Here is a 26,606-nt window from a genome sequence, read left to right on the forward strand (position 1 = left end):
AACCGATCACGATGAGCTGACCCCGCTTGCGAATAGGACGAAGGCTGAAGAAGAAGAAATAAAGGTCAATGGATGTTATTCATAATCTTCTTAACAAAATTTAGCTTGCACAACTATTTACTTCGCGGACGTTACCCACCGTGATTTAGATGTAACCTAGTTGCGGATGTTATCCGACGTTGTAAACTACACTATTGGGGAACGAGCAATTTCGCGATCCACGATATTGATCTGGCTCGACGGACTAGAATTATGTTGTAATATAATGTGATATTTTGCGACTAACCTTTATGGAACTTCAGGAACTTATTAAAACAATTTTGAGCTCAAATGCTTTTGTGTGCAATGTGAAAAATAATACAATGGATTCAAACAATTAAGTTAAATTTGGAAGGGAAAAATGTGCTCAGGCAAGATAAAGCAAAGTCAACCTTGAGCTGGGTGAATGATTCGATTTTAACTTTGATAATTTAGCAATGTACTTACTTCTAATTGTCTTTGATGAAATCCAAACACTAAGATTCAATAGAACAATTCTAAAATTAGTTTTCATGATTATTGTATATTCGAGAATCGCTTATCTGAAATTCATCTGCTTAGGTGCATTTATCAACCGCCAATAAATCCTGTACAGGTATTTGCAATTACATATAAGTATGTATGTTTGCAATGAGTTACAATGAGTTGCTTATCAGTAATTATGCGATGAACTGGGAATTCCCTGTGAGAATAACGCAATAAGTGGAGCGACAAATTCATGTAAAGAAATTCCCTTTCTTTTCCCGATGAATACATGCGGAATGATTAGTAATGAGTACATGCTTGGATACTAGACTACATGACTAATTATTTTCTCATCAATTAAGTACTTATCTTGCTGGTTACCTATTTATATATATATTTCTATGTAAACGCACGCATGTTTGGAAGTACGGTGCGTTATAAGCTGCAATGCACTGTAGAAATTGGGGCCGAGTGGAGAGTCAATTACTAATGCTGCCTACATATGTGCTTCTACCAGTCATATATGTACATATCTTAGTCCCACTGCTAATGACAATTCTGGAAGAACATTCTAATACTATAAGCATTGCTAGAAATGTCCAAAGAGCAACTCAGTCTTAGTTGAAAGTTTGAATTAAATTTTACACTTAAGTTGCCAAAGTTCAATACCTGTAAATTTGAATAAATGGAAAGAATTGCTAAACGGTTACACTGGTGAAGCGTGATAATGATCGCTACGCCAAAGCGCTCATCCATACCGGGTTTGCAGTAAGTGCGTAGATTCTATGTTTCCATATTCGTGAATGGCGGCCCCGCTTTGTCGGCTCGACTTCGTCATTAGGTAAACACATGACGGTATCGGCCTGTCGAATTGTAAAATAATTAAAGTTTTCGTGAAAGCTTTCTAAATGCTGGAGCAGGCAGTCCCGCTGTCTTTCCGGCTTCGGAGGCATTCAGTTTACGTCTTTCTCGTTCGCTGTACGGATCAGTAGGCGTGCAGAATGGCGCTCATTCCGCTGTTTCTTCTGGGCTTAATTGCGCTTCTAACCGGTGTCTATTTGTATATAAAGCATAATTACACGTACTGGCGAAAGCGTGGAGTTCCGTACCTCGAGCCATCGTTACCATTTGGTAATATCCGCGCATTCAACCGCATACTGCATAGTTCCCAACGGATAGGGAGGCTCTATGACCAACTGAAAGGGAAGGGTCCTTTTGCTGGCATCTACCTCTTCCACCAACCCGTTGTTTTGGCCACAGACTTGGATTTCGTGAAGACAGTTCTCATCAAAGATTTCAACTCTTTTCGGGATCGTGGAATGTATTTCAATGAAAGGGATGACCCGTTAACTGGAAACCTGTTCTCAGTAGACGGACCAAAGTGGCGGCAATTAAGATTAAAACTGACACCCACTTTCACGTCGAGTAAAATGAAATTTATGTTCCCAATCATCGTGGAGGTGGGCGAGCAACTCCAAATCGCATTGAGAAAACAATTTGAACAAAGCCCGGAAGTTGAAATTAAAGACATTTTGGCGCGTTACACAACCGACGTCATCGGCACTTGCGCTTTCGGTATAGAGTGCAACAGTCTCAAGGATCCGCAGGCGGAATTCCGAGTGATGGGGAAGAAGGTGTTCGATACACCTAGGAGCGGTATTTTCAAAAGGATATTCATGGCCACCTCCCGGGATCTTGCTAAGAAGCTGAAGCTGAAACGGTACCACGACGATGTCTCTGAGTTTTTCATGAAGGTGGTTCGCGAAGCCATTAACCTACGAAAGGATCATGGAGTTCAGAGGAACGATTTTATGGATTTACTGATTCAGTTAATGGACACCGGGAAAATCAAAGATGATCCGGACAGTGAAGTTGGGAAAATTACCTTCGAACAATTGGCGGCACAGGCATTTGTATTTTTCCTCGCTGGTTTCGAGACTTCATCGAACTCAATGGCGTATGTCCTGTACGAATTAGCGCTTAATCAGGACATTCAAGATAAGGCGAGAAAGTCAATCGATGAGACACTGAAGAAACACGACGGGCAGCTGACTTATGAAAGCCTCATGGAGATGACTTACATTCATCAAATAGTTTATGGTATGTACCCACACCGTTAGACGAATAATTAGGTTAAGTCCTTTGGGTTCCTTGGTAGGAGATGTGAAATGGTATATTTTAATTGTTATTGTTGCCGGAACTCTACTTGCAACCCATTATCGTAAGAAACGATTCGAGATTGGTGACGCTTTTCGGCAATCTTAAAGACCACGAGAAAATGTTTACAAACAAGATTTCCCGAGGAAAATATTTGCTTTGCTTGCCAGGGAAGAGAGAAAAAATTTATTACTCGAAAAGCGACTCATTTAATTTATGCATTTACATAAAAATCAGCTGAAGATCATTAAAGACTATATTACAATAGATATTTATAGAAACTTTAGGTGGAGGCAGATCGCTGGCTCTGTCACCTTCCGATCTATGAAATTTTTTCAACCAAATTTGTTGTTCAAAAGAATGTAGTCAGGCGTGGGTCTATTAATGCGATGGGTAATATTTCAAGATAAAGGGTGATAAAATTTGTAAAAATCGTGTTATCTGACGAATACATATACATAAGAGGTGCAATATTTTAGAAATCGAAGAATAGAGAGACTAGTTAATGCCGGCACTACGTGTTTGTCAATATTGCTTTTATGAGTTTGTTGATGCCGTTTATTCCGGTCTAAAAATAAAAACATACTAGTTTAGCTTATGGTAAGTAAGTAAAAGTGGCTGCATGGCGAAGTGGACCATAATTAATGTGTTGTCCCGTTTTAATGCCACAAATCCCATAGAAGGAAGGAGAAGGATTGTAATATGGCGGTTCTAAAATTTTACGCCAGACCGTGGATTTCACGGAAGATGACAAATTTCTTGAACTACAATTTGGCATGTTGGCAATGTCTCCTGACATGACTGACCTAAACTGATTGCCTTTCAGACAATTGGAAGTGCATGAGGATCTCGTAGTCCTCACTGCACTGGTAGTGCCTGCTATAAGGTATGCCAAACCTTGCAGCAAAATGTTGGTAAATATAATTTTGGATTACTATGGTCTTGTGAGTGTTAACATTTGTCTGATTCATAAGCCCAAAACCCAAAACTTTCTCGATTTGGAGAGTTTTTGATTATGATAATATATTGCTACAATTTGACGATCGATCTTGATAAAATAAACCAAAACAAGATGCAAATAGAAATTAAAATTTTTCCATATCTCGTCTAGTTTTCGAAATATCGAATACCGAAATTTCCAATTTTCGTCGTAGTCATGAATACATTTCATTTGTTTTTAAGGATTTAAATATCAATTTTGTGAAGATACCGAATTCTCTCATGGCCGTATATTACCCTGGCTATGCTATCATAGGCAGCCTTCAAGTCGATAAAAAGATGGCGCAGCTTCTGCTCATATTCCAACAGTTTTTCCATTGCTTGGCGCAGAAAGAAAATCTTATCTGCTTCTGATTTGACTGGAGTGAAGCCTCTTTAGTATGGACCGAGTATGTTTGTTTATTTATTTATTTAATTGCAAATGTACAATGCAATAAAAAGAAAAATTCCACCAAGATATTGTACTCACATATAAAATAGAAAGCACATCACTGGGAAGAAAAGAAAAACGAGTCGGGAAACCGGAAGCTTGACGCTTCAGGTATAAAAGGTTTTATGTTTCCCTATGTGAACATCAGAACGCAGTTCCCCATTGGCTGATAGCATTAACTCGATATATTTAAATCGCTCAGTTCTGTTAGCGCCAGTTACCTGCTCAGAACTGAGCGGTTTAAATATTCCGGGTCAATGCAATCAGCCAATGGAGAACTGCGTAATGAAATTGTTTTACGCATTAGCGCAACCTGGATGAATTGGCATTCCAAAACTGATGTTCTTTATGATCGACGTATTAGCGAACGTTTCAAATCTAAAATTTGCAGCAATGTCATCCGTCCTGTCGCTTTCTATGTTTCTGGGTGTTGGCCGACTATAAAAGAGAATGAACGGCGTAATGGACACGAAGATGTTGTGCTGGACTAGTGGTGTGACATGTTTTGATCACATCCTAAATGAGAACATCGATCTTAGGGTGCACCGATCGTGGAAAAATTGCGAGAGAGGCGTCTTCGATGGTATGGTCACGTAATTCGCGCTAACGAGAATTCACTTGCCAATGTGCGCGAAATTAATAAGTTTGAACTTCTATAACTTCGAGGCTTAAATTTCACACAAGTGTTTTACACAAAACCCTAAAAAGGGCTGCGGTGAAGTAGATTCTTCATAAAAGCAACTTTAAAATTTCACGCGAATATCAATTATTCTCGATAATTATGACGTCAGCATCGAATTTGCATCGCTTTGGAAGCAGTAAATTCGCGTCAAATTGCTAAGTTTGAATTGCTATAACTTTGGGATTAATGGCCAGATTTCCATGAAATTGGGCGTGTATATACAAAATATTATCCTCTATGCTAGTGTGAAACTGGTAGCTCTACGATGAATTTAAGGGGGGTTTTCCAATCAATTTCTAAAAGCCGGTAATATACTATTAGTAAGTTTATTTGAGCATATATCGGAATAGGACATAGACATAGGACATAGTCCTAGATTTCATCCAAGTGCACCTTCCTGATTTTTTTCGGATGTTTGGGTTGGGTAGTTTCCGAAAATGAGTCCTGTCTCACTTTAAGTGTGTACATTTGGTTCGTATGTGACGGACAGACAGACAGACAGACCATGAATCGATTTTAATAAGCTTTTGTCTTACACAAAACCTTAACGTGCCAGAAAACTGGAGCCTAGATGTTTCAGGTATAAAAGGCTTTGTTTTTCCCTATATGAGAAACAATGAGGGCTTGACAGTTCCGTGTGTATCTAATCAAACTTCATTGCCCTCTATTTTTTAAAAAAGTCAAATACTTTGATCTGGAAAGCATGGTAGTGATAATAGTCAACTTTATACGCTTCACAATAGGAGTTCAATATTATTAACAAATGTGAATGTCAATAGGTACATACAACTCGGGAAAGTGGAATCTGGACGCTTCACGTATAAAAGGTTTTGTGTTTTCTTTGAGTGCGCTTCAGTTTCTTTTGCATAATAATTCAAAATTCAATTGCATAGGCAACTCTTAGGTTGTTCCATGTGAAATGACCGTTTTGGCAATCAAGTGAAGTTAGTTACGATTTTGGTGCATCAAACCACCACCAGTTGGCGCTGTTGGTATTGAATATTGAAGTATAAATACTCCTACATTTAATCAAGGGGTCATTTCAGTTTTGACCATCGTTGGGATAACAGGGAATATAAAGGAAAAAAAGGATGGAAAAGAGCCAAAAACGTATACTTTTTCTGTATGATTCAAACTCGGTCATTTGGTCGGTCATTTGGAGCTGACACGGTAACCGAACGTACCACACGGAGGACCAGTTGGTACAATTTGTCCCGTTTTTAGGCGCGGGAGACTCGCCTTCATCCTTCTCCCAGCGGTCACCAGGTGGAGGTGGAGATAGGGTTTGGTAGTAGAGCTGTTGGTGTTGGTTCAGCAGGCATTTCCCAGGTTTTATGCTCCATCGTGGGTATCAATCCACGTTTCCCCCTGGGACCTATACTTGTACTTATCTCCCTGAAATTAAACATTGCACCGTAGTTGCAAGTCTTTTTCCATTGCATTCTCTAAAATCTGAACCTTTCATTCTAGTTCGTCTGAGCAAACTTCCTCCAGTTAGATTGAAGAATATCCTGGTATAATCCAAGAAAGATCTCTTGTGTATTCGCCAATCCTGTACTCTGAAGGTCCCGGCCAGCAAAGAAAGTAATATGAAAGACTCCCTTCTAACCTTTTTTTAACTTGAAAGCAAAAGCTAGCCTTACGTTGACATCTTATAACAGGTTCGCTTTCCTCACTCTAACAAAGGAAGCTAAATGCTGCAGTTCCTCCAGCGATGACGATTGACCGTGAAACAAGTCTTTTGCTCTCACCGATTTCAGTTTCAGTTTGCTGAAAAGTATTATAGTTCAGATATTACCTGAAAGCAAGTGGACCATTTTTTGTTAAAGACACACGGTTTTCGCCTATCCCAATCGGCATTTTTAGGGTTGTAAAACTGATGTTGCCTTGTTTTTTGGTGAGGTTGCTGGATTTCTATAGGCTTGCTAGTGTAGTCAACCTCCTCCTGGGATAGGTTTGGTCTTTTGACTCTACTTGCGTTTATTGTATTCATTAATGCTCGTCTGGTACTCGGTCCCAAGCATTTCGTACCGTTCGTCGATAACACCAGGCTCCCAATTCTTGACAATCTTCCGCAAAATATGGTAGATCTTCTGGTACTGAATTTTGAGACGGACTCCAGAGGACTTCCGTTTATTTCACGTATCCGGCCACAGGAACTGGCGTCCTTTCCTAAGTTCTGGTTTTTTGTAGGATATTCCCCCCTTTTCGTCTAATTATGCGAGAAATACTTTTTTCTGTGCAAAAAGGACAGCCCTCGTCTTGCTTCACAATCACAAAAATGTTCACAAATTTCATATGACAAAATGAAATATAAATACACACTAAGCCTGTAGCATCCACGACTAATACATTGTCGAATTTGCAAATGTTGGTGCTTTATCTACTAGACGGGAAATCGGAAACTAGATATTTCAGGTATGAAAGGTTTCGTGTTGTTCTGGAGCTGAAAAGTCAATTGCGAAGTTGTTTTAAACTCCCTTTTCCAAACGAAGTTCGCTCTAAGAAGTAAATTTTTTAAGGTAAATGTCATACAATATGTGACTACTGACTGAGCAACACCGGGTCCTGCATTTTCATGATTAGATTTGAACACTGTCGTAAAATAAAGGAGGCCAATAAAAAATGTAGTTCAATCATGTCTATATCTTTAAATTCTGTTCGGTTGTCATTGCAAATTTGGAACGATATCATTCTTTCCTTTCATTAGTCCATTTGAATATCTCTAATAACAAGTCGTCATTTATTGAATGAGTCGGCGTGCCTGGTTGCATCGATTTTTTCTGTAGAAAGATTGTAATTGTCTTTTTCTTTAGCTTTATTCCGTTTATAAACGAGGTCGGGCCGTCGTGACCAGTTGGAACATTTTGTTCTGTCATTTGCCTGACCTACATGCAATCGCGACGAGTTCAAATCCCCATCCAGTCGTTGTTTCGGCCGGCCTATTGGTCGTGTAGAAAGATCGTAATGATGACTGTATAACATCTTCTTCAGAGGAAACTTGGTCATTTTGTTCCTGGCATTCTTCATAACCTGAGTCACTAAAGAACTCCTCTTCGTATTCTTGTTTTTCCGGACCAAACACATCATCCACGGTCTTCGCTTTCGAGTCGCTAGAATCTTGACAATTTAACCAATCGGTAATGGTTGAGTCTTTCAGAGCAATATGGCTTATTGGCGGTATTTGTTGCCCGTTTTCTTATAGAAGAAGTGTGGGATTCCAATCTTTTAAAAGTTACGTAAATACTGACGTAGGGTCAGAAAAGCCCAGCGTCGAGTAGTTTTTGTTGACACGCGTATTTTGTTGCAGTGGGACTCATTTTGGACTAGATTAGTGGGATAGCCCGCTAGCTAAGATTGGCTTGAATATCCAGGTCGGCGGGAAACAATCCAAAGGCTGACGGAAACAATGGTAGTTTGATCCATCGATTCCTTTATCGAACGGAGAAGAAAGAAGAGTAACAATCGAGCGTATTGCCAAATACATGGCACAATAGGCCAGGAGGAAATGAAGGTTTCAACCTTTAAGTTTAAAGTAGACTTTCATGTCATCGATTATAATCGATAATTCTTGTCTGCATTGCCTGCTTTCAGGTATAGAGGATTTTTATAGTGAGAAAAAGCAGGGACCTTCAGAGTATTTAAATTGTACCTCACTTTAAGCTGCAACCTCTAATAGCGCCAATTTTGAGTGACCAATACGTTGATTACGTTTACTGGCTTACTTTTGCTAGTTCATGAGAAGCGGAAAGTACTGTGAGGGACCTACTATCTCTCGAATTGCTGGTCACTAATTTTTCAATATAAACTGTTCAACTGCGCCTATAGTTTTTGCCAATATCTACAATCAAAAGGAACTAATTTTTTGGCTTTAGTTTTTTATCGAAGTTACACATTAAAAACTTTTACTGCTGATCAGATTATAGTCACCCTAATTTGATTACTGTCGTCGATTAGTTCTGACTCACTCGTCTTTTCGGCTGGTTGGCGACTATTGGTTTCAAATGGTTCAACGGTTGAAAAGTAGTACTTAAGTATAGTAATTCTCATGAAAGATGGTCAATGTGACTGGGAGGCGGACTAATCAGAAAATTGAGATTGATTGTCGTTAACCTTGGGGGAAATAACATATATATATCCAGTCTTTTTAAGGTTTTGTGTAAACACAAAACCTTATTAAAATCGGTTTACTGTCTGTCTGTCTGTCTGTCTGTCCGTCTGTCTGTCTGTCTGTCTGTCTGTCTGTCCGTCACACGCATTTTTCTCGGAGACCGTTGTAGCGATTGACACTAAATTTGGTAGAAAGGTGGGAACTGTGAACGCTCACGCATACAGTGAATTACATCCTTTTACGTTGAATTTAAGGGGAGGTCCCCATACATGCAAAAGGGGGGTGTAAATTTTCTTTTCATCAAATATAGTCATGTGGGGTATCAAATGAAAGGTCTCGGTTAGTACTTTTGGAAGCCGGTCTTACTTTTGACATTTGTTGAAAAGGTGGGGAGTGCCGGGGGTTGAAAGTGATCATTCCTTTAAGGGGGCCATTCTCAGAAACGTGCGCAATGCTGACCACATTGCCTCCTAGTGTACCGTTACGGTCTTGAATGAAGTGCTCTAACACACTTCAAGGCCCTGATCCAATATGGATTGTTGTGCCTACGATTATTATTATTATTCTCAGAAACTACCCAACCGGAAAATCTGAAAAAAATCAGGAGGCTGCCACTATATGGTGCCTGGGCTCCGAAATACCTTCCATAGTGATATCTGTACAAATAAAGTTAATAATAGTATATTACCATAATTTTTAATAATTGACTGCAAAACCCCCCTTAAGTTCATGCTAACACGACGAAATTTCACAATATATAGAGTATAACATAGAGCACCACTGGTGGTCAAAGGGTAGTATAGGTCCCGGGGCGAAGCGTGGATTGGTACCCACGATGGAGCATAAAACCTGGGAAATGCCTGCTGAACCAACACCAACAGCTCTACTACCAAACCCTATCTCCACCTCCACGTGGTGACCGCTGGGAGCTCTTTCTTGACGAAAAGCTGCAGACGGAGAAGGATGAAGGCGAGTCTCCCGCGCCTAAAAACGGGACAAATTGTACCAACTGGTCCTCCAGGTTGGGGGTTGGGTAGGGCTGACAACCCTACACGGAAAACAACCGTTACGAAGCCACAACAGGAGCCTCGGATAGGACGGATATTAAAACGACGGACCCGGCAACGACAAAGGAACAACGATTTGCGCATTTTCTCATGGAACGTGCGCTCCCTGTACAGAGAAGAAGCTGATAAGCAGCTAGCCGATACCCTGTCCCAATATAGGGCTGATGTAACAGCGTTGCAAGAGATGCGATGGACAGGGACCGGTTTCCTGGAGAAGAGCCACTACACCATATATTATAGCGGCCATCCAGTAAACCATGTGCTCGGAGTAGGTTTCTTAGTCAGCCAAAAAATGAAACCTGCTGTTATCGGCTTTGAAAGTATAAGCGAACGGCTATGCACTCTGCGCTTGCGAGGCAAGTTTAGAAATATAAGCCTCATAAACGTCCACGCCCCTACAGAGGAGACTGCAGAGTCGGAGAAGGATACCTTCTACGAGGCAGTAGAAAGAACCCTCGAAGCCTGTCCCAGATATGATATCAAAATCATACTTGGGGATTTTAACAGCCAAGTAGGGAAGGAGCCCGTATTCAGGCGATACGTTGGATCCCATAGCTTACACGAAAAAACAAATGATAACGGACTGCGGACTATTCAATTAGCAGGGTCACACGAAATGGTTGTTGGAAGTACCTGGTTTGCGCGGAAAGCGGTCCACAAACATACGTGGGCCTCTCCAGACGGGACCACTTTCAACCAAATTGACCACGTGTTGATCGAACGCCGCCACCTCTCAGCCTTGATGAATGTTAGAACATATAGGGGGGCCAATATAGACTCGGATCACTATCTCGTTGGCATGGTGCTCCGAGCTCGAATAACAATACCACCTAGAATCCCCTCTGACAATCAGGTGAGAGTGAACACTGAAGCCATCCACAACACAACCCTCCGCGACACCTATAAGAGGGAAATGGATGCCGCAATAACCGCAGTCAATAGAGGACCTGGAGATGAAGCATCAACTAATGATCTTCACAACCACCTGAAGAACGTTATCATGGATACGGCCACAAATATACTTGGCCCCAGCCGCAAAAGGAGTCGGAACGGCTGGTTTGACGATGAATGTAAGCTAGCAACGGAACGGAAGAATGCCGCATACCGAGTAATGTTGCATTCTCAAAGAACGCGGGCACGCGCAGAGACTTATCACGAACTCCGTCGAGCGGAGAAGCGACTTCACAGACGGAAAAAGGAAGCCTGGGAGAACCAACAAGTCTGTGAACTAGAAAAGTACAGGGAGCAACCGCACCAGGCGCGGAAGTTTTACCAACAAGTCAGCAGGATGAAGCCTTATACACCTCGATGCTCATCCTGCCGAGACAAAGAGGGAAATCTGATTTCCGACAGAATGGGCATATTAGAGCGATGGGTTGAGTACTTTGATGAGCTACTGAACAACCAGAACATCGGCGAGTTGGAGGTCCCGCCAACTGAAGACGACGGACAAATACTGCCACCACCAAGTTTAGGAGAAACAGTCCGTGCAATTCATCGGCTAAAAAATCATAAGTCGCCAGGAGCCGATGGAATTACAGCCGAATTGGTTAAATATGGAGGCGACCAGTTACACCAAGTGGTTCATCAACTTGTGCTCAAGGTATGGGACAGCGAATCAATGCCTGACGATTGGCAGCGAGGCATAATCTGTCTCATACATAAAAAGGGAGATATCACACAGTGCAGCAATTATAGAGGTATCACGTTGCTGAGTACCATCTATAAGATATTCTCCGCTATCTTGCTAGGCCGGATAGCCCCATACGCCCAGAACATCATTGGCCCATACCAAAGAGGCTTCACTCCAGGCAAATCAGCAACAGATCAGATTTTCTCTCTGCGGCAGGCGATGGAAAAACTGTTGGAATATGGACAACAGTTGCACCATCTGTTCATCGACTTTAAAGCCGCCTATGATAGCATAGCCAGGGTAAAACTGTACACGGCCATGAGGGAATTCGGTATCCCGACGAAATTAATAAGACTGACTAGGCTGACCCTGACCAATGTGCGAGGCCAGATAAAAGCAGCAGGATCACTCTCAAGACCATTCGACATCAACAACGGTCTACGACAAGGGGATGCGCTATCATGCGTCCTCTTTAACCTGGCCCTTGAGAAGGTGATCCGTGATGCTGAGGTGAATGCAAGAGGTACGATCCTCTTCAAGTCCACCCAACTACTGGCCTATGCTGACGATATCGACATCATGGGAAGAACCACCCGAGACGTTCAAACTGCCTTCATCCAGATCGAGCAGGCGGCGCGAGATCTTGGGCTGCACATCAATGAAGGCAAGACAAAATACATGGTGGCAACGTCAGCACCGAAGACGAATCAACCAACAACATCAAACCGCACTGGTCAAACACAAACACGAACAAGAATAAGGATAGGAGAATACAACTTTGAGACCGTTGACAATTTCTCCTATCTAGGGTCGAAAATCACAACCGATAACAACTACGATGATGAAATCCGCGCACGGTTGTTGTCAGCCAACAGAGCCTATTTCAGCTTACAAAGACTGTTCCGCTCGAAACGTCTCACCATAGGGTCAAAGCTCTTACTGTACAAGACTATGATCTTGCCAGTCCTCATGTATTCCTCGGAAACTTGGGTTCTTAGTAAGAAAAATTGCGAACTCTTGGCCGCGTTCGAGAGAAGAATCCTCCGAAGAATTTTTGGCCCCCTACATGAGGATGGACGATTCCGTAGCCTACACAATGACGAAATCTATGAGCGATACCATGACCGTCCGGTTGTGGATAAAATCCGGCTCAATAGGTTACGGTGGGCGGGTCACTTAATCCGTATGGATGAAGATGATCCCACCCGGAAAGTCTATAAGGGCAATATCTATGGTAGGAAAAGAAGACGAGGCAGACCCTGCCTAAGATGGAGCGATGGCGTGGGCCAGGACGCCAGACAGCTTTTAGGGATATCGAATTGGTGGACCTCGGCGCAAAACCGGGATGTCTGGAGTTCCTTATTAAGGCAGGCCTAGACCGGATACCGGTTGTTGCGCCGTTGATGATGATGATGATGATGATGATGATAACATAGAGCATGATCGTACCAAGTTTGGTGGAAATCGCACTATTACTGACAAAGTTATAATACGTCAAAGTTATGGCTTCTTCGCAAATTCAAGACTATGAATGTCAATATCATCCGAAAGTGGATATTCTCACATAATATATGGATATATTACGTGTTACGTACTAAGAAATACACAAAACCTTTCGTACCTGAAGCGTCCAGCTTCCGGTTTCCCGACTTGTTTACTTGTATCTAAGATGTGAAGCTTTTATTTCATTGGTAGTGGCACTTTACTATTAAAGTGGTCGATATTGATCGATTGATATCGAATTAAGTATTGACTGAATGACGACATGATTGTTATTTCAGAGACTTGCTTTTTTATTGAAAACTCGCCCTTACCTAAATAATATTTCTCACTTTCATTCAGCATGAGTTGGTATGTGAGTCATTACTTCGACTTCAGGTATATAGGCTTATGTATAATAAAGTACACTGAATTCATACGAATCAAACTTCGCTGTAGTATAAATAAAATCTTGAAACAAGATGAAAGGAAATCCAGAAAAAGTTTAATTTTTTTTGAAGATCAGGAAAGGAAAATCGTGGCAAATGTACGGTAATAATCGCCTATTCCCTCATTTATGTTATATCAATCTAGCATACGTTTGGCTTTTTGAACGAGAGACGTCAATCATTCATATGACAAAGGACACTTTTCCAGCGTAGCCACAGTACATTAAATATGTAGTATCCACACTAAATGGACCGCACTTGTGAATGTATTAGAAAAGTTTATCCGTACACATCATAGGCACTAAACCACATGTAGATACTGCCATCTGTTGAGAGCCTATGATATGTACGTATAAGCTTCCTCAAAACATACGCAAGTCCGGTCAATTGAGTGTGGGTACTGCCTATTAGATATACTGCGGCCGTAACGTTCTGTTTTTATAGATGTCTTTGGAGACCTTGAAACGAACATAAAAATGAAACTTTCGTTATAGCAATTATTTCTATCTGAAGTTCATGTAATTAACGTTGGGTTCAAATATAGATTAATTTGTGTTCTCAGAAATATCTGAATGTTCAATTAAATCTACTTAGGCACACATTGACTTAAGAGATATACATTTTTTTAACTACACATACCAATAATATTATATAAATATACTATATGTGTGTACATATAATAATAGTACACAGTACACACAATAGTACATAATACACAGACGCAACGTAATACCGTCTTTGATGTACATCAATCGAACACTAACACTTAATCCTCTATGAGAAAAAAAATGTCATTCATCACTTGTAAGCGTGGAAACCTCTTCTAACTCAACCTTCAAAGTTAATTTATAAATTCATTAAGAATCCCCTGAAAGTATTTTTGCCATCTTATAAAGTATGGACGTTATAAGAATATTGGGAATATGAAAGCCACACATGAAAGTAATGATTGTGATTATATTTTACAATAATATTAGCCTATTAAGCAACGATTTCTAGTTAGCTGTAAAAACTCGTGTTATGAGACTTACGAGCTACCTAAGCTCGTCATAAATACTTCTATGTAAATACCTCAAAGTCATTGGAAGTCGATTATACTACCATTTGTTGTTAATTCTGCGGTTTTCTGAATGGATCTCATGAACTGTTGTTCCTATAAAAACTTCTCAATTTTCAAACAGATGTCTTTAGCTGTTGATTTTTAAGGTTTTGTGTAAAACAAAACCTTATTAAAATCGGTTTACCGTCTGTCTGTCTTTTTTTCCAGGAGATGGAAATCTTCAAAAGACACTGGTCTGGACACACTAGTGTGTGGGATTTTTACCTACTAAAACCACTCCGATTCCCTCCCTGCACCGCGGAACCACCATAAAGTATCACATCACGGGGCGGAGTCAGCTCACTTTGCCTTTCACCTTTCTTCTATACACGTCGTACGTAACCGCGCTTTTCTCCTCTCCTCACAGTTTATTTTGGATAGATGCGATCATTGAGTTGACCGCATCTCAATTCTCTTGTTGTGCTATCATTTTCGGCACCAGATTTTCTGGTACCAGCACCTCTCCTAAAGTCTCCTTTAGATTCCTCCTTTCTTCCACAAATCTCGGACAGTGGAAGAATATATGCTCTGAGACCTCTGGGACTCCATCGCAACATGGACAGTCGGGTGAGGTCTGCAATTTAAACCTGTGCAGGTATTGGAGATATCCTCTGTGCCTCGTGAGAAACTGGGTGAGATTGTATTTAATCTCCTGGGGTCCATCATCATTATCATACCAGAGCCTCCTTTCAATAACCATAAAAAATTATCGATAATAACAGCGAGATAGGCGGGAATACCAACTTTCGCTAGGGATTTCCGTATTAGATTCCAATTAGCCGAATTGAATGCATTTTCGGGGTTACTACCACGCAATATTGCGAGATACAACACCTTATTAACTCTGGTATAGACACGAATAGTGTAACTGCTGATGCGCAAGGCAATTACATCGTGATGGATGATGCTCTGAAACTCGAACTTATAGGGGAGCACTTTGAATCGGTGCATCGGCCCAGAACGGACTTAGAGCCAACGCGACTTTCGGAAATTGTAGAACGAGATGTCCACAATTTCAAATATAGCCTGAACGGCACCACAGTTCTCCAATTTAGCTCTGCGTTGCAGGCTGATCTCATACCGAGTGATAATCTGCTTGATTACTTTGTCTCATGCGTTGAGTTAACTTCCATATTCAGAAGAGTAAACAATAAGAGATCATCCGGTATGGATGGCATTCCCAACGTGGTCCTCAGGCACTTACCAGACATTGCCATTCGTTATTATTGCATTTTGTTCAATAATTTATTGAACAATTCGTTCTTTCCAGGACAATGGAAGAAAGCCCGAGTATTCCCGATTTTAAAGAGAGGGAAGGATTCATCCAGCCCTCAAAGCTACCGCCAAATCAGTTTGCTGCCTAACATCAGCAAGGTGTTTGAGGTTTTGGTATTGAAAGCCTTGAACGGGCATATCAAGAAGAAGGAATTATTGCCGAACGCGCAATTCAGATTTCGATCTGGACATTCGACAATACATGCAATAACGAAGGTAACGTCTGATATTTGCTGGCGGATTAACAATGGTGAGTGCGTAGGCGCTTGCCTTATAGACATGGAGAAAGCCTTTGATACCGTCTGGTTGGATGGACTGATTTTCAGGCTCCTGAAGAATGAGTTTCCCAGTCACCTCGTAGCGATGATGTGTAGTATGCTGTATGGCAAGTGCTTTGTCATTACGGACGGAAATCTCACTACTAACAGAGAATTTCATGTTCTGAATGGATTACAGCAAGGGACAGTGACTGCGCCTACACTTTTTGCGGTATTTGCCGGCGAATTGCTCAATTCTTTCGATTTTAATAAATCTCCTAAAAGGTCGTTGGTTGCCTTTGCTGACGATCTGATAGCCTACACGGTGCACAAGAAGGTAACTGAGGTGCAAGTTGAACTTCAGAAGATGTTCAATGATATTAAGTTCTTCACGAACAGTTGGCGGATGAAAATCAATGCGCAAAAGTGTGAAACGATTCTGTTTCGAAATTCCTTGGCGTATGCCAGTAGGAACTTGAAAAGGAATTGGAGAGATTTCCACATTGTCGCGAACGAGGATAGTTCTGAGCGCATTCCTCATAAGAAGTGCGTTAGATACCTGGGTGTGCGTCTTGACGAGCGTCTCCAATTTAACGAGCACGTTAAAGTCACGCTAGAGAGCGCTCGCAAGGCATTCATGTCTCTCCGAAGACTCTTTTATGCTCCACATCTTAGCCGGAAGGTTAAGATTATTTGTTATCTTACTTTGGTTAGACCGGTGCTCACCTACGGGTGTGCTATCTGGTTTAATTTGAGTGCTAGCCAAATGGAGAAAATAAGGATCTTTGAAAGGAAATGTCTGCGTGCTTGCACGGGGCTTAATAAGACTGCTTCGTCAAACTATGAGCACTATGTAACTAATGAAGTGATGTATGCAGCTGCTGCTGTGCCAAGAATCGACACAGTTATCGTCAGATTGATTCGGAATCATATAGTGCGATCTGCTTCGCATGGTGAGAACCCTTGGGTTTCGCAGCCGTTCTACCCAAATGATGGGTATTTCGAGAAAACTCTCACGACAGGCTTCATTCCTCCCGAAGCGTTCGTGTATCTTGACAGGAATGGTCTAATTCTTGATTCTGCCGGTGATCCGGTTATGTATCATATACATAGACGGGCCACGGACAAAAGGATAGAATACCCCCCGAATTTGACAGTGGGGCTCCGGGATTCGACTGGAGATACTCCAGAGCGAGAGCAATTGACATTAAGCGGGATGAAAAAGAGAAATCTTGGTACTGGTGGCTGCGGGATGCCGGTTAGCGGTGGCCGTGCTCAGTTCTGCCATTTGTTTCTTGGTGGGGCTTTGTAAATATGTATACATTGAACGGGTGCTGATTTTGTCTCCAGTTGTAACTTTTAAAAACATACGTTATTATTCTTTGTTTTTTTTTGTATGGATGTTATTGTAAAAAAAAAGAAAAAATGTGTAATATAAAATATATAATTATGATAGTTTTAAGAACAATAATTTAAGTTAAAAGTATTTTTTATTACTTTTATTATTACTTTTATATTTCTTTATTTGCCACTAAGGCCAAGTGAATTCTGTCGGGTTTTTTGACCATTTCCCGACAACTTATTGTAAAATTAGATTTTCATTTCTTACTGTTTCTCTTCTCTGTCTGTAAATCGTTATTCAAAAATTTTGAGAGCCCACAGTGGCCATTCGATTTAAGTTATTTTTGTTATTTTAAAAGATTGTTTTTTATTGTTCGTTTTTCCAATCTATATACTATTGTTACCTATTTCTTAAAAATAAAAATGATTTTAAAAACAAAAACAAAAAAACCACGCATTATTTGCTGGTATTATCCTTACTGTAGTAACCAGTAGTAGCCAGTAACCAATACTGCCGATCTGAAAGGCCGCCTTTGCTCACAACAACAGGGAGTAATCTATTATAGATTACCCACTCTAACATTTTCCCCACAGTGTCCACAAGACATGGGTCTGTATGAGGATGCTTCATCTGGAGGGGAAATAGCCCCTCGATGATTTTCAGCAAGAGGGTAGGGCATGTGGTCTGCGGAGATGACCGGCCTCTGAATTGTCCCATCACGATTCTATAAGCATTCCCCCTCGAATTTATGTCCGCTTCTGAACAGAGCCCTTAAATTATTTCCTCTTGCTTCGCTGGATGGTGAACTTGAGGGTTTTGCGAGCTGCCTTGTAGGCGCGTTCTTTTTGTCCCTAATCGACTCTACCTACCGCCCTTTGAGCCGCTCTTCTGGCTCGGTGGCAGGCTGATCGAAGGCCAGTCAGTTCACCATTCCACCAGCAGTTTGGTCTTCTACTGGGAAATGAGCACCTCCTAGGCATGGACGCGTCACATGTTTTGGCGATGCATTGGACCACATGAACGGCTCTTTCCGTAGAGGCGCCTGCTTTATCAGGTTGATTTAACCACACCTCTATGAAGATCTGCTCATCTAAAGCTTTTCCAGACCAGCGTGAAATCTTTCTCAGTTTCGGGCACGATGGGTCTTTGCCCTGCGGCTGGACACATACCTCAAAGAAGGTTGTCTGGTGATCGCTGTGGGTGTAGTGTTCGCTGACGCACCAGAAGATACCACGCGCCAGCGCAGGGTACAACCAACGTCTACAACCGCCCCTGACTCCCCTTTCTGAAAAATGTTTACAACACCTTCGTTAGCCAAAACTATGTCCATCTGCGCGAAAGCTTCTAATAAACTGTGCCTCCTTGCATTTGATTCTCTACTACCCCACTCGGGGGCCCAAGCGTTGAAATCACCGGCAATCACCTTTGCGTCGAGAACAAGATTATCAAGCATTTCCTCAAATTCAGACAGTGTCAGGCCTGACTTGCAGTGCATTGTATAGCCTGTCCATCGCAAGCCGCTCTACCAGTCGAATTTGTGACCCATATGCCAACGTGACGATTTCTATACGGTTCACTTATGATGGCAATTTCCATCTCAGATTCGAACGTGGTGGTCTGCTCAAATAAATCCTGAGAGACCCTGGAATGATTGAGGTTTATTTGAATGAGTCTCATTTTCTCATTGCAGTGAGCGCCTTCCCAAATTCCGGACATTTACATAGGATTTTCGTAAACCCAAAATAGACTCCTTGGTAAGTTCTTCCAACTTAAATTACTCCTTCAGAGCAGTATGAATTTCTCCTTTCTATGTCACTTTATCGAGATCCTTACATTGTATGTAGATCTCATGTTTTTGGGCACGCACTCCGGCATTCTCCCAAGCGAGCTTTTTACTTGGGTGCGAAAGTCATCAGTTTTTCTATGCAGGATCTTTTTAGCTGGAACATGAGTTCCCATTTCTGGGTCCTTCGAATTATGTTCACATTTCCGCTCAGATCTTTTAGGTCGAAATCTGTTTTGACCTTTCTGAGTATCGCGGAGGACGGTTTGCCCTTACTGGAGATAACAACCGCATCTGGGCGAGTTTGCATTTTTTCTTTTCCTTTCGCTTTTTTCCTGGTAACTTTAGCCCACCCATCGTTTTTGTTCGCCTTGGGCTTCGCGACGCTGGTCGACTTTCCTACATTCACTGTATGCTTTCCTCGTTTTGAACTATTGGTCCCGGCTTTCAAAATATCTTGTCTGCCTTGTTTTCTCTTAGGCGCCTACTGATCAATCCTTTTTCACGTACTTGTTTATTTCGCCGTGATTCGATGGTAGCATGTTGAGGCGTCTCTTGGGCCGCTTGTGACACTGTTGGTACAGAGGGTTTCGGCGTATCTTTAGTATTCTTCTCCTCCATCTGCGATCTATTATAGAGGACTCTAATAGCCCTCACCATATTCTTTATGGCTTGATGCTCGCTGCGCTTGTCTTTGATAAACTCGGATAGCTCAACTATTTTTGCCTCACACTGGGCGAATGGTAATTCCTCTTGTTCGGGACTCCACTGTCTATAAGCTCCAAAAGGGTTACTCCTTTTATACGCTCGTTTACTTTTGGCTTTTATTGGCCTTGCCTGTACCTTATCGTTTACCGTTTTTGGCATTGGTGGAGATTTCATTTCTTGGTCCTGGAGTACCTCCTGGTGTCGTGCATCTTGAACATATGCAGTGGGTGTTATCAAGGCTTTTGTCCTCCAACGATCCGCCTTCAATTCAACTTTGTTTGGTCTTGTTACTGGTGTTCCCCGTAAGGTCGTAGTTCCCTTGAATACCTCTTGCTCCAGATCCAGATCACTTGTTGCATTATATGTCAAGGTGGCCAAGGTGTCCACCACCGAGGCACTGTGGTAGAAGGATATCGACGACCGGGAGTGCGATTGCTGACTCCCAGAAGCCGCTGGTGTTGGGTTTCCGAGCCCTGCACCGTAAGTTTCCTCCTTCTCTCGTCTTCCATCGTGGTTTTATGTTCTTCCCTTAGCCATTTTTGTCCGCGCACCAGAGATGAATAAACACAAGCTCATGCAGTCAGAAAAGAAAGTGCATGAACACATATTTACACATCAATAGGTACGCCCCTATCCGCCAACTGGGATCGCGCCTGATGGGAGATCTGGCAACTCCGCACAGGTCTGTCTGTCTGTCGGTCACGCATTTTTCTCGGAGACGGTTGTAGCGATTGGCACCAAATTTGGTGGAAAGGCGGAAACTGTGAACGGTCATGCATCCAGTTACATAATTCTACGTCGAATTTAAGGGGGGGGGGTCCCCATACATGTAAAAGGGGGTGTAATTTTTTTTGTCATCAAATATAGTCTCGGTTAGTACTTTTCGAACCCAGTCTCAGTTTTGACATTTGTTGGAAAGGTGGGGAGTGCGGGGGGCTGAAAGTGATCATTCCTTTAACGGACCCATTCTCAGAAACTACTCAACCGCCTAGGCTCCGAAACACCCTACATACCGATATCTGTTCAAATAAAGGTAATAATAGTATATTATTATAATTTTTAGTAATTGGCTGCAAAACCCACCTTACGTTCATCCTAGTACCACGAATTTCAGCAATGTAGGGTATAACATAGAGCGTGATTCTACCAAGTTTGGTGGAAATTGCACTATTACTAACAAAGTTACAACAGGTCAAAATTGTCGCTTCTTTCAGGATTTCGAATGTCAATATCACTTGCAAGTGGATATTTTCACACAATACATGCGTATATTACGTGCTACGTACTAATGGGACAAGTGTACACTCAAATGTCCTTATAAAAGGAATACACAAAATCTCGTCCAGTTCCGGTTTCCCGACTTTTTTGAAACTTGTTATCTTAGAAGGCCATGCGCGCCATAACTCAAAATCTACTGTACCAATCCTTTTGAAATATCGCATAGTACTTCTTCACATAATTCACCAGGTATGTCTGAGAGCTTTTTTGTTTTTCTAAAATTATCAATTTTACTTTTTTTTTAAATTAATCGATTTCCCAACAAAAATCGAAATACTACGGAAAATTGATAAATCAACGAAAGAAAAATTCTGCCGGGTTATCTCGAGAATCATCTCCAGCAAATCTATTTTATTCTTTTCTTATTTCAGATGATTCTATTGTGAAATACCATATACACCACAAAGCAGCTACATATTTCCCCTAAGTGCCACCGGAGTCAGTCAACTTTTTTTGCAATAGAAATTTCGGAAAATATTTAATTTTTCATCTCTTCTTCTATTGTATAACAATTTCGGAAACCGGAAACTAGATGCTTCAGGTATAATGGGTTTTGTCTTTCCCTATATGAGGAACAGTGAGTGCAAGACACTTCTGTGTGTACATAGTTAAAAATTCAATTGCCCTCTGTTTTTCATAAAGCCATTTACACAAATAATTTTATCTGGGAAGCATTGTATTGATAAGAGTCTACCTCATATGCTTCGAAGAAGTTAACCTACAACAGATGCAACCAATTGTGAATACCGGAATCTTGCCGTTTCATCTAGTGTGAGATATTTTCTATGCACGTTTTTACATTCGCACATAGTTAAAAATTCAAACTATTCTTTGATATATTCAGCTCCGCCATTCATTTATGGTGATGATGATGATGTCATACACATCTTAGATAAGTTCACGTGAAATTCAAAATTTTGATCTTCTATAACTTTGTTAATAATAGTTGAATTTTTTTCAAACTTTCAAAAATTACGTATTATATTATTACTTACTCCTTTGCATTTCACCCAATATCAAAAATAAGGTTGGTTTCGAATTTAATACCCCACATGACCATATTCTACGGAAAACAATTTTACAACTCCCTTTCATATGTATAGGAAGCCTCAACGTAAAATGGCGCCCTGGCGACCTTAACCATTTCCAAATAAATCAGTTGTGACGGACAGACTGACGGAGAGGCAGACATTGAATCGCTTCTGATAAGGTTTTGTTTTACCAAAAACTTTAAAAATGGAAGTGGTTGGTGTATATATATATTTGTTTGTGATCGATAAACTTCGAAACTTTCCAACTGATCGCTATGGAAATTGGTGCATACATGTATTTTTTATTGGAGAAGGTTTGTACGTATGTATACGTTGTACGTATGTATACGTTGCTGTAATTCGTCATTAGATGACACTGCGGCGGATCAGCTTCTACACCATTGATCCATTAAAATTGAGACAAAAGTTGAATTTTCAACGCCATCCCCGTAGGAGGTGAGGAGATTATGCATGCGGAAAAGGGTGGTCCCCTTTTTAATCCTGATGAAAACTTTGGAACTTCCCTCCCCTGAAATAGTGGTGGCCCTTTAAAGTAGGTTTTTGTTATGTCGTTTTGGTAATGTTTTAATTTGCAACCACACCGTGTTAAGAAAAAAAAATGGTGCTTCAAATCGGAGATATTTTGACATCATCATGGTAAAGCTTGATTTGTCAGCGCTATCCTCCGCTAGGGGGGGGGGATAAAGAGGGTATGCAGAAGGGAAAATTAGGTACCCTATCAAACATCGTCGCAGAATTGTTACGGTCATCACCCGTTGAAAGATTATGGTGCCTCAAAAAGGAACTTTTTCCGTAATATTAGGAAAAGAAATGAGCGACTTTCGCATTCTTTCTCCTGTTATCCCCTCTCTTCCGGTGGCGTTGTTTGCAAATCAAACTTTATTATAATGATATTAAAATATTCCCCATTTGCAGGGCTTTAACTTTCTAAGAAGGGTTTCTATCGGCTTCGAAGTGAGAAGATCACCTCTTCCCCCACTCTAAAGTTTTCATCCCTTCTGGTGGTGGGGCTGAAATTCTAAAAACCACCCACCCGCACCATCCAAAAAATCGTACTTTGGAAGGCCAACCAGACATGCACGGTAACTGTCAGTCATTAGAGCTGCTGAAGCATCAAGACAAGACTCTCCGCTGGAGCAAAACGAATCAGAGCCTATATTCCAAGAGCTGCTGAAACTTGAGAAAAGCGGCTATGGCTATATCATGCTTATATTTACGTGCTTTGAAGTTTCAGTAAGAAATGTTTGATATGTGCTATTCCCCGGACAGGGTGATTTTGCCACCACTTGTTGAGGGTTGAGTCGCTACAACCACATCTATCTATCTATCCGAACATTTTTTATTTTATATTCGGAAATACCAGATGGCTTCCAAATGGCAAACATACACGGACAGAACAAGGACTGCCTTGTTTAGCTAGTTATTATATGAAAATTGGCTAAATAAATTGACGTTATCTGTAACCACAAATAGTTCTTTAAGGACGCGGTGTGACTTTCTCTTAATATAATAACCACAAACAAGTCGGGGAACCGGAAGCTGGACGTTTTAGATATGAAAGGTTTTGCTAATTTCTTCTATAAAAATATTTGACTGAACATTTGTCCGAATAGTACCTATATATTATGTGGAAATATTCATTTTCGCTTGGAAAGATTGAATTTGCACAGACGCGGCAAATTTGACTTATTATAACTATGCTACCAAATTTCTATGTTATAGTCTACATTCTTAATTTATAATTTCTATGCGGATTATTTAAGTTCAACTTAAGAAGGATTTGTAGTCAATTTCTAAAAATTATAGTTATACTATTATTAACTCTATTTGAACAGATTTTGATATGAGGAGTATTTTGGAGCCTAGGCACCATGAAATGACAGCTTCTGGATTTTTTCAGATTTTTAAGTTGAGTAGTTTTGAGAATGGGTCTGTAAAAGAAATGATCACTTCCGACCCCCCGCACTCCCTACCTTTCCGACAAATGTCAAAACAAAGATCGGCTTCGGAAAGTTCTAACCGAGGTCTTTTACTTTTGCACGTCTTAAATTCAATGCAAAATCATATAACTCACTGTATGTGTGAGCGTTCTTATATCACACCTTCCCACCAAATTTTATGTCAATCGCTGTAACTGTTTCCGAGGAACATACGTGTGACAGACAGACAGTAAACCTATTTTGATAAGGTTTTGTTTTAGACAAACCTGAAAAAAAATCTAAAAAAGCTATTTTTCTACCAAATTAAACTTAACCCCAACCACATCTTAAGTCTTATGGTGTCTTCTGTAAAGATTTTGCTTTATGAGTTCTAGAGCGATATCTTCTAGTCGTAACTGTCTTAAGCTTGGAAATAGATATGCTCCACACAACTCTAAAGAACGAGTTGCGTGTCCCTAAAACCTTAATCCCTGAAAGGATCTTTACGCTGTGTACTAACGACCTCCGCAACCGTCACTATAATAACGAGTTTAACTAAAATACATACCAGATTTTCAAAGAAATATCACTGCGACTTGGCAAAGTTCCAATCTTTTCCAATATTCTTCAATATATACTCTGCATTGATTAGCCTCTGTTTGTTAACATCATACAACCATTGCTTTCCGAGGATATATTTCCGCCTGAGTTGACTCAAAATTGAAACAAAAATTTTCTCTTTTCGACTAGCTGCAGGCCTATCTCTATCCTTTCCAACGATCAAAAGTTCAGCGCAATTGTTTCTCTCCTTACCCCCAGCCAGCTGGAATACCACATGGCTCAGTCCTCTCCGCAATCCTTTTCTCACTTTCCAGGGGGGACTTACTGAAACCCGCTCCCACCCCCAATCCAATCAAGATCCTTCAAATAGCGATTTCTTCATCGTTTAGCTTGTTAGCTCTATCAATACTTCAGGAAGTGGAAACTAACCCTTATCCCACTAAACTGCCAAAAAATCGATTTCAACGTCAGAGACCACACCTTTGGTATTAATACGTTCCTTATCGTCACGGTGAATCAAGTGATATACTGGCGCCGTCAGGTCACCGAATTCCATACTTCGCTGTAATAAACCCACTCTACCAAAAGGAAGATTTTCTGCTATAAGCTGTTAATCTGGACAAATTATGAAACTCCATGAAAGGTGTCTGTCACAATTAATTTATTATTTGCCGGGATAGGATTGAGCTCAGCGAGGAAAAGTTCCTTCGCCTAAACTCGCGCGGCAAATACGCTCCTCCACTCCAACAAAACAACTTAGGCCTTTCATAACCGAATCTGGCACAACTTTTATTGACTATTCGAAATCAAGATACTCCAGTTATGTTTTGCTTAATAAGGCTCCGCCATAAAACTACAATTTTCACAGCATATCTTTCATATTTTCCTGAAAACATGCAACTCTTTTGAAATTAGCTTAAGATCAGTCTCCAATCGTTAAATTAATTTGATATTTTTCTACTTTTATCATTACAGAATCGCTCCGCAAATATCCGCCTAGTGGCCTTGTATTCCGCGTTGCCACTGAAAACTATTCTGTGCCCGACACCGACAAGATTATCGAAAAGGGTACAATGGTGATGGTTCCCGTCTACGGTATACACCATGATCCGGACTTTTACCCAGACCCAGAAGTCTTCAATCCCGATCGCTTTGCACCTGATGCAGAAAGAAACGCAAATGCATTCCTTCCATTTGGGGAAGGGCCACGGACTTGCATTGGACTCCGATTTGGTTTGATGCAGGCACGCGTTGGAATCGCTATGCTTCTAAGACAATTTAAGTTTTCCATATGCGACAAAACGATGATTCCATTAGTGTTTGCAACAAATAATGTAGTATTGTCACCAAAGGGTGGTCTTTATCTTAAAATCGAGACTGTATAGAATCATTTGATAGAATATCTATTAGATTCTACTTGAGATATCCATATATATATATGAGCACAATAGCCACCAAATTTTCACTCTTTTCAATATTAATAATTTATTTCAACTATTTAAAGAATCCATTCATGAATTTCAAATAGAATGTTGTAAGTATTTATAGATAAGCCTTACCTCTGTCTGGTGAATTCCAGGCTTCTACTTTATTCAGAAGCTCAATCTTGACGTACCTCTCAAGCTGAAGAAATCACATGCATGCAATTTCAAATGATGTGGGTAACATTGAAATTCACAGCCAAATATTTGTGATATTGTGTTATTTAAAGATATGTCCTTATATTTGTACTTACCATATTATATACAAGAAATGTGTACATAAGTATCTTAAATGTGCATAGCTTACAAAATAAATTATATCAACGAAATTCCAATCTTC

General features: G+C 40.8%; 1 protein-coding gene across 1 annotated transcript; it reads left to right on the forward strand.

Annotated features, from left to right (window-relative positions):
* Positions 1 to 1,407: 1,407 nt before the first annotated feature.
* LOC119659352 (probable cytochrome P450 6a20) lies at positions 1,408 to 26,606 on the forward strand. The gene is made up of 2 exons (XM_038067400.1): positions 1,408 to 2,604; positions 25,761 to 26,606. Exons 1-2 carry the CDS (start codon positions 1,506 to 1,508, stop codon positions 26,168 to 26,170), a joined length of 1,509 nt encoding a protein of 502 aa, XP_037923328.1. The 5' UTR covers positions 1,408 to 1,505; the 3' UTR covers positions 26,171 to 26,606.

Source organism: Hermetia illucens, chromosome 6, assembly GCF_905115235.1.
Source record: "Hermetia illucens chromosome 6, iHerIll2.2.curated.20191125, whole genome shotgun sequence".
In the NCBI taxonomy this organism is placed as follows: domain Eukaryota; kingdom Metazoa; phylum Arthropoda; class Insecta; order Diptera; family Stratiomyidae; genus Hermetia; species Hermetia illucens.

What these genes read in the sequence shown, in the direction of transcription:
- LOC119659352 (XM_038067400.1), top strand. Translation starts at nt 1,506, where the DNA reads ATGGCGCTCATTCCGCTGTTTCTTCTGGGCTTAATTGCGCTTCTAACC. An exon ending in CATTCATCAAATAGTTTATG is followed by an intron (nt 2,605 to 25,760) that starts GTATGTACCCAC and finishes TTATCATTACAG; the next exon opens with AATCGCTCCGCAAATATCCG.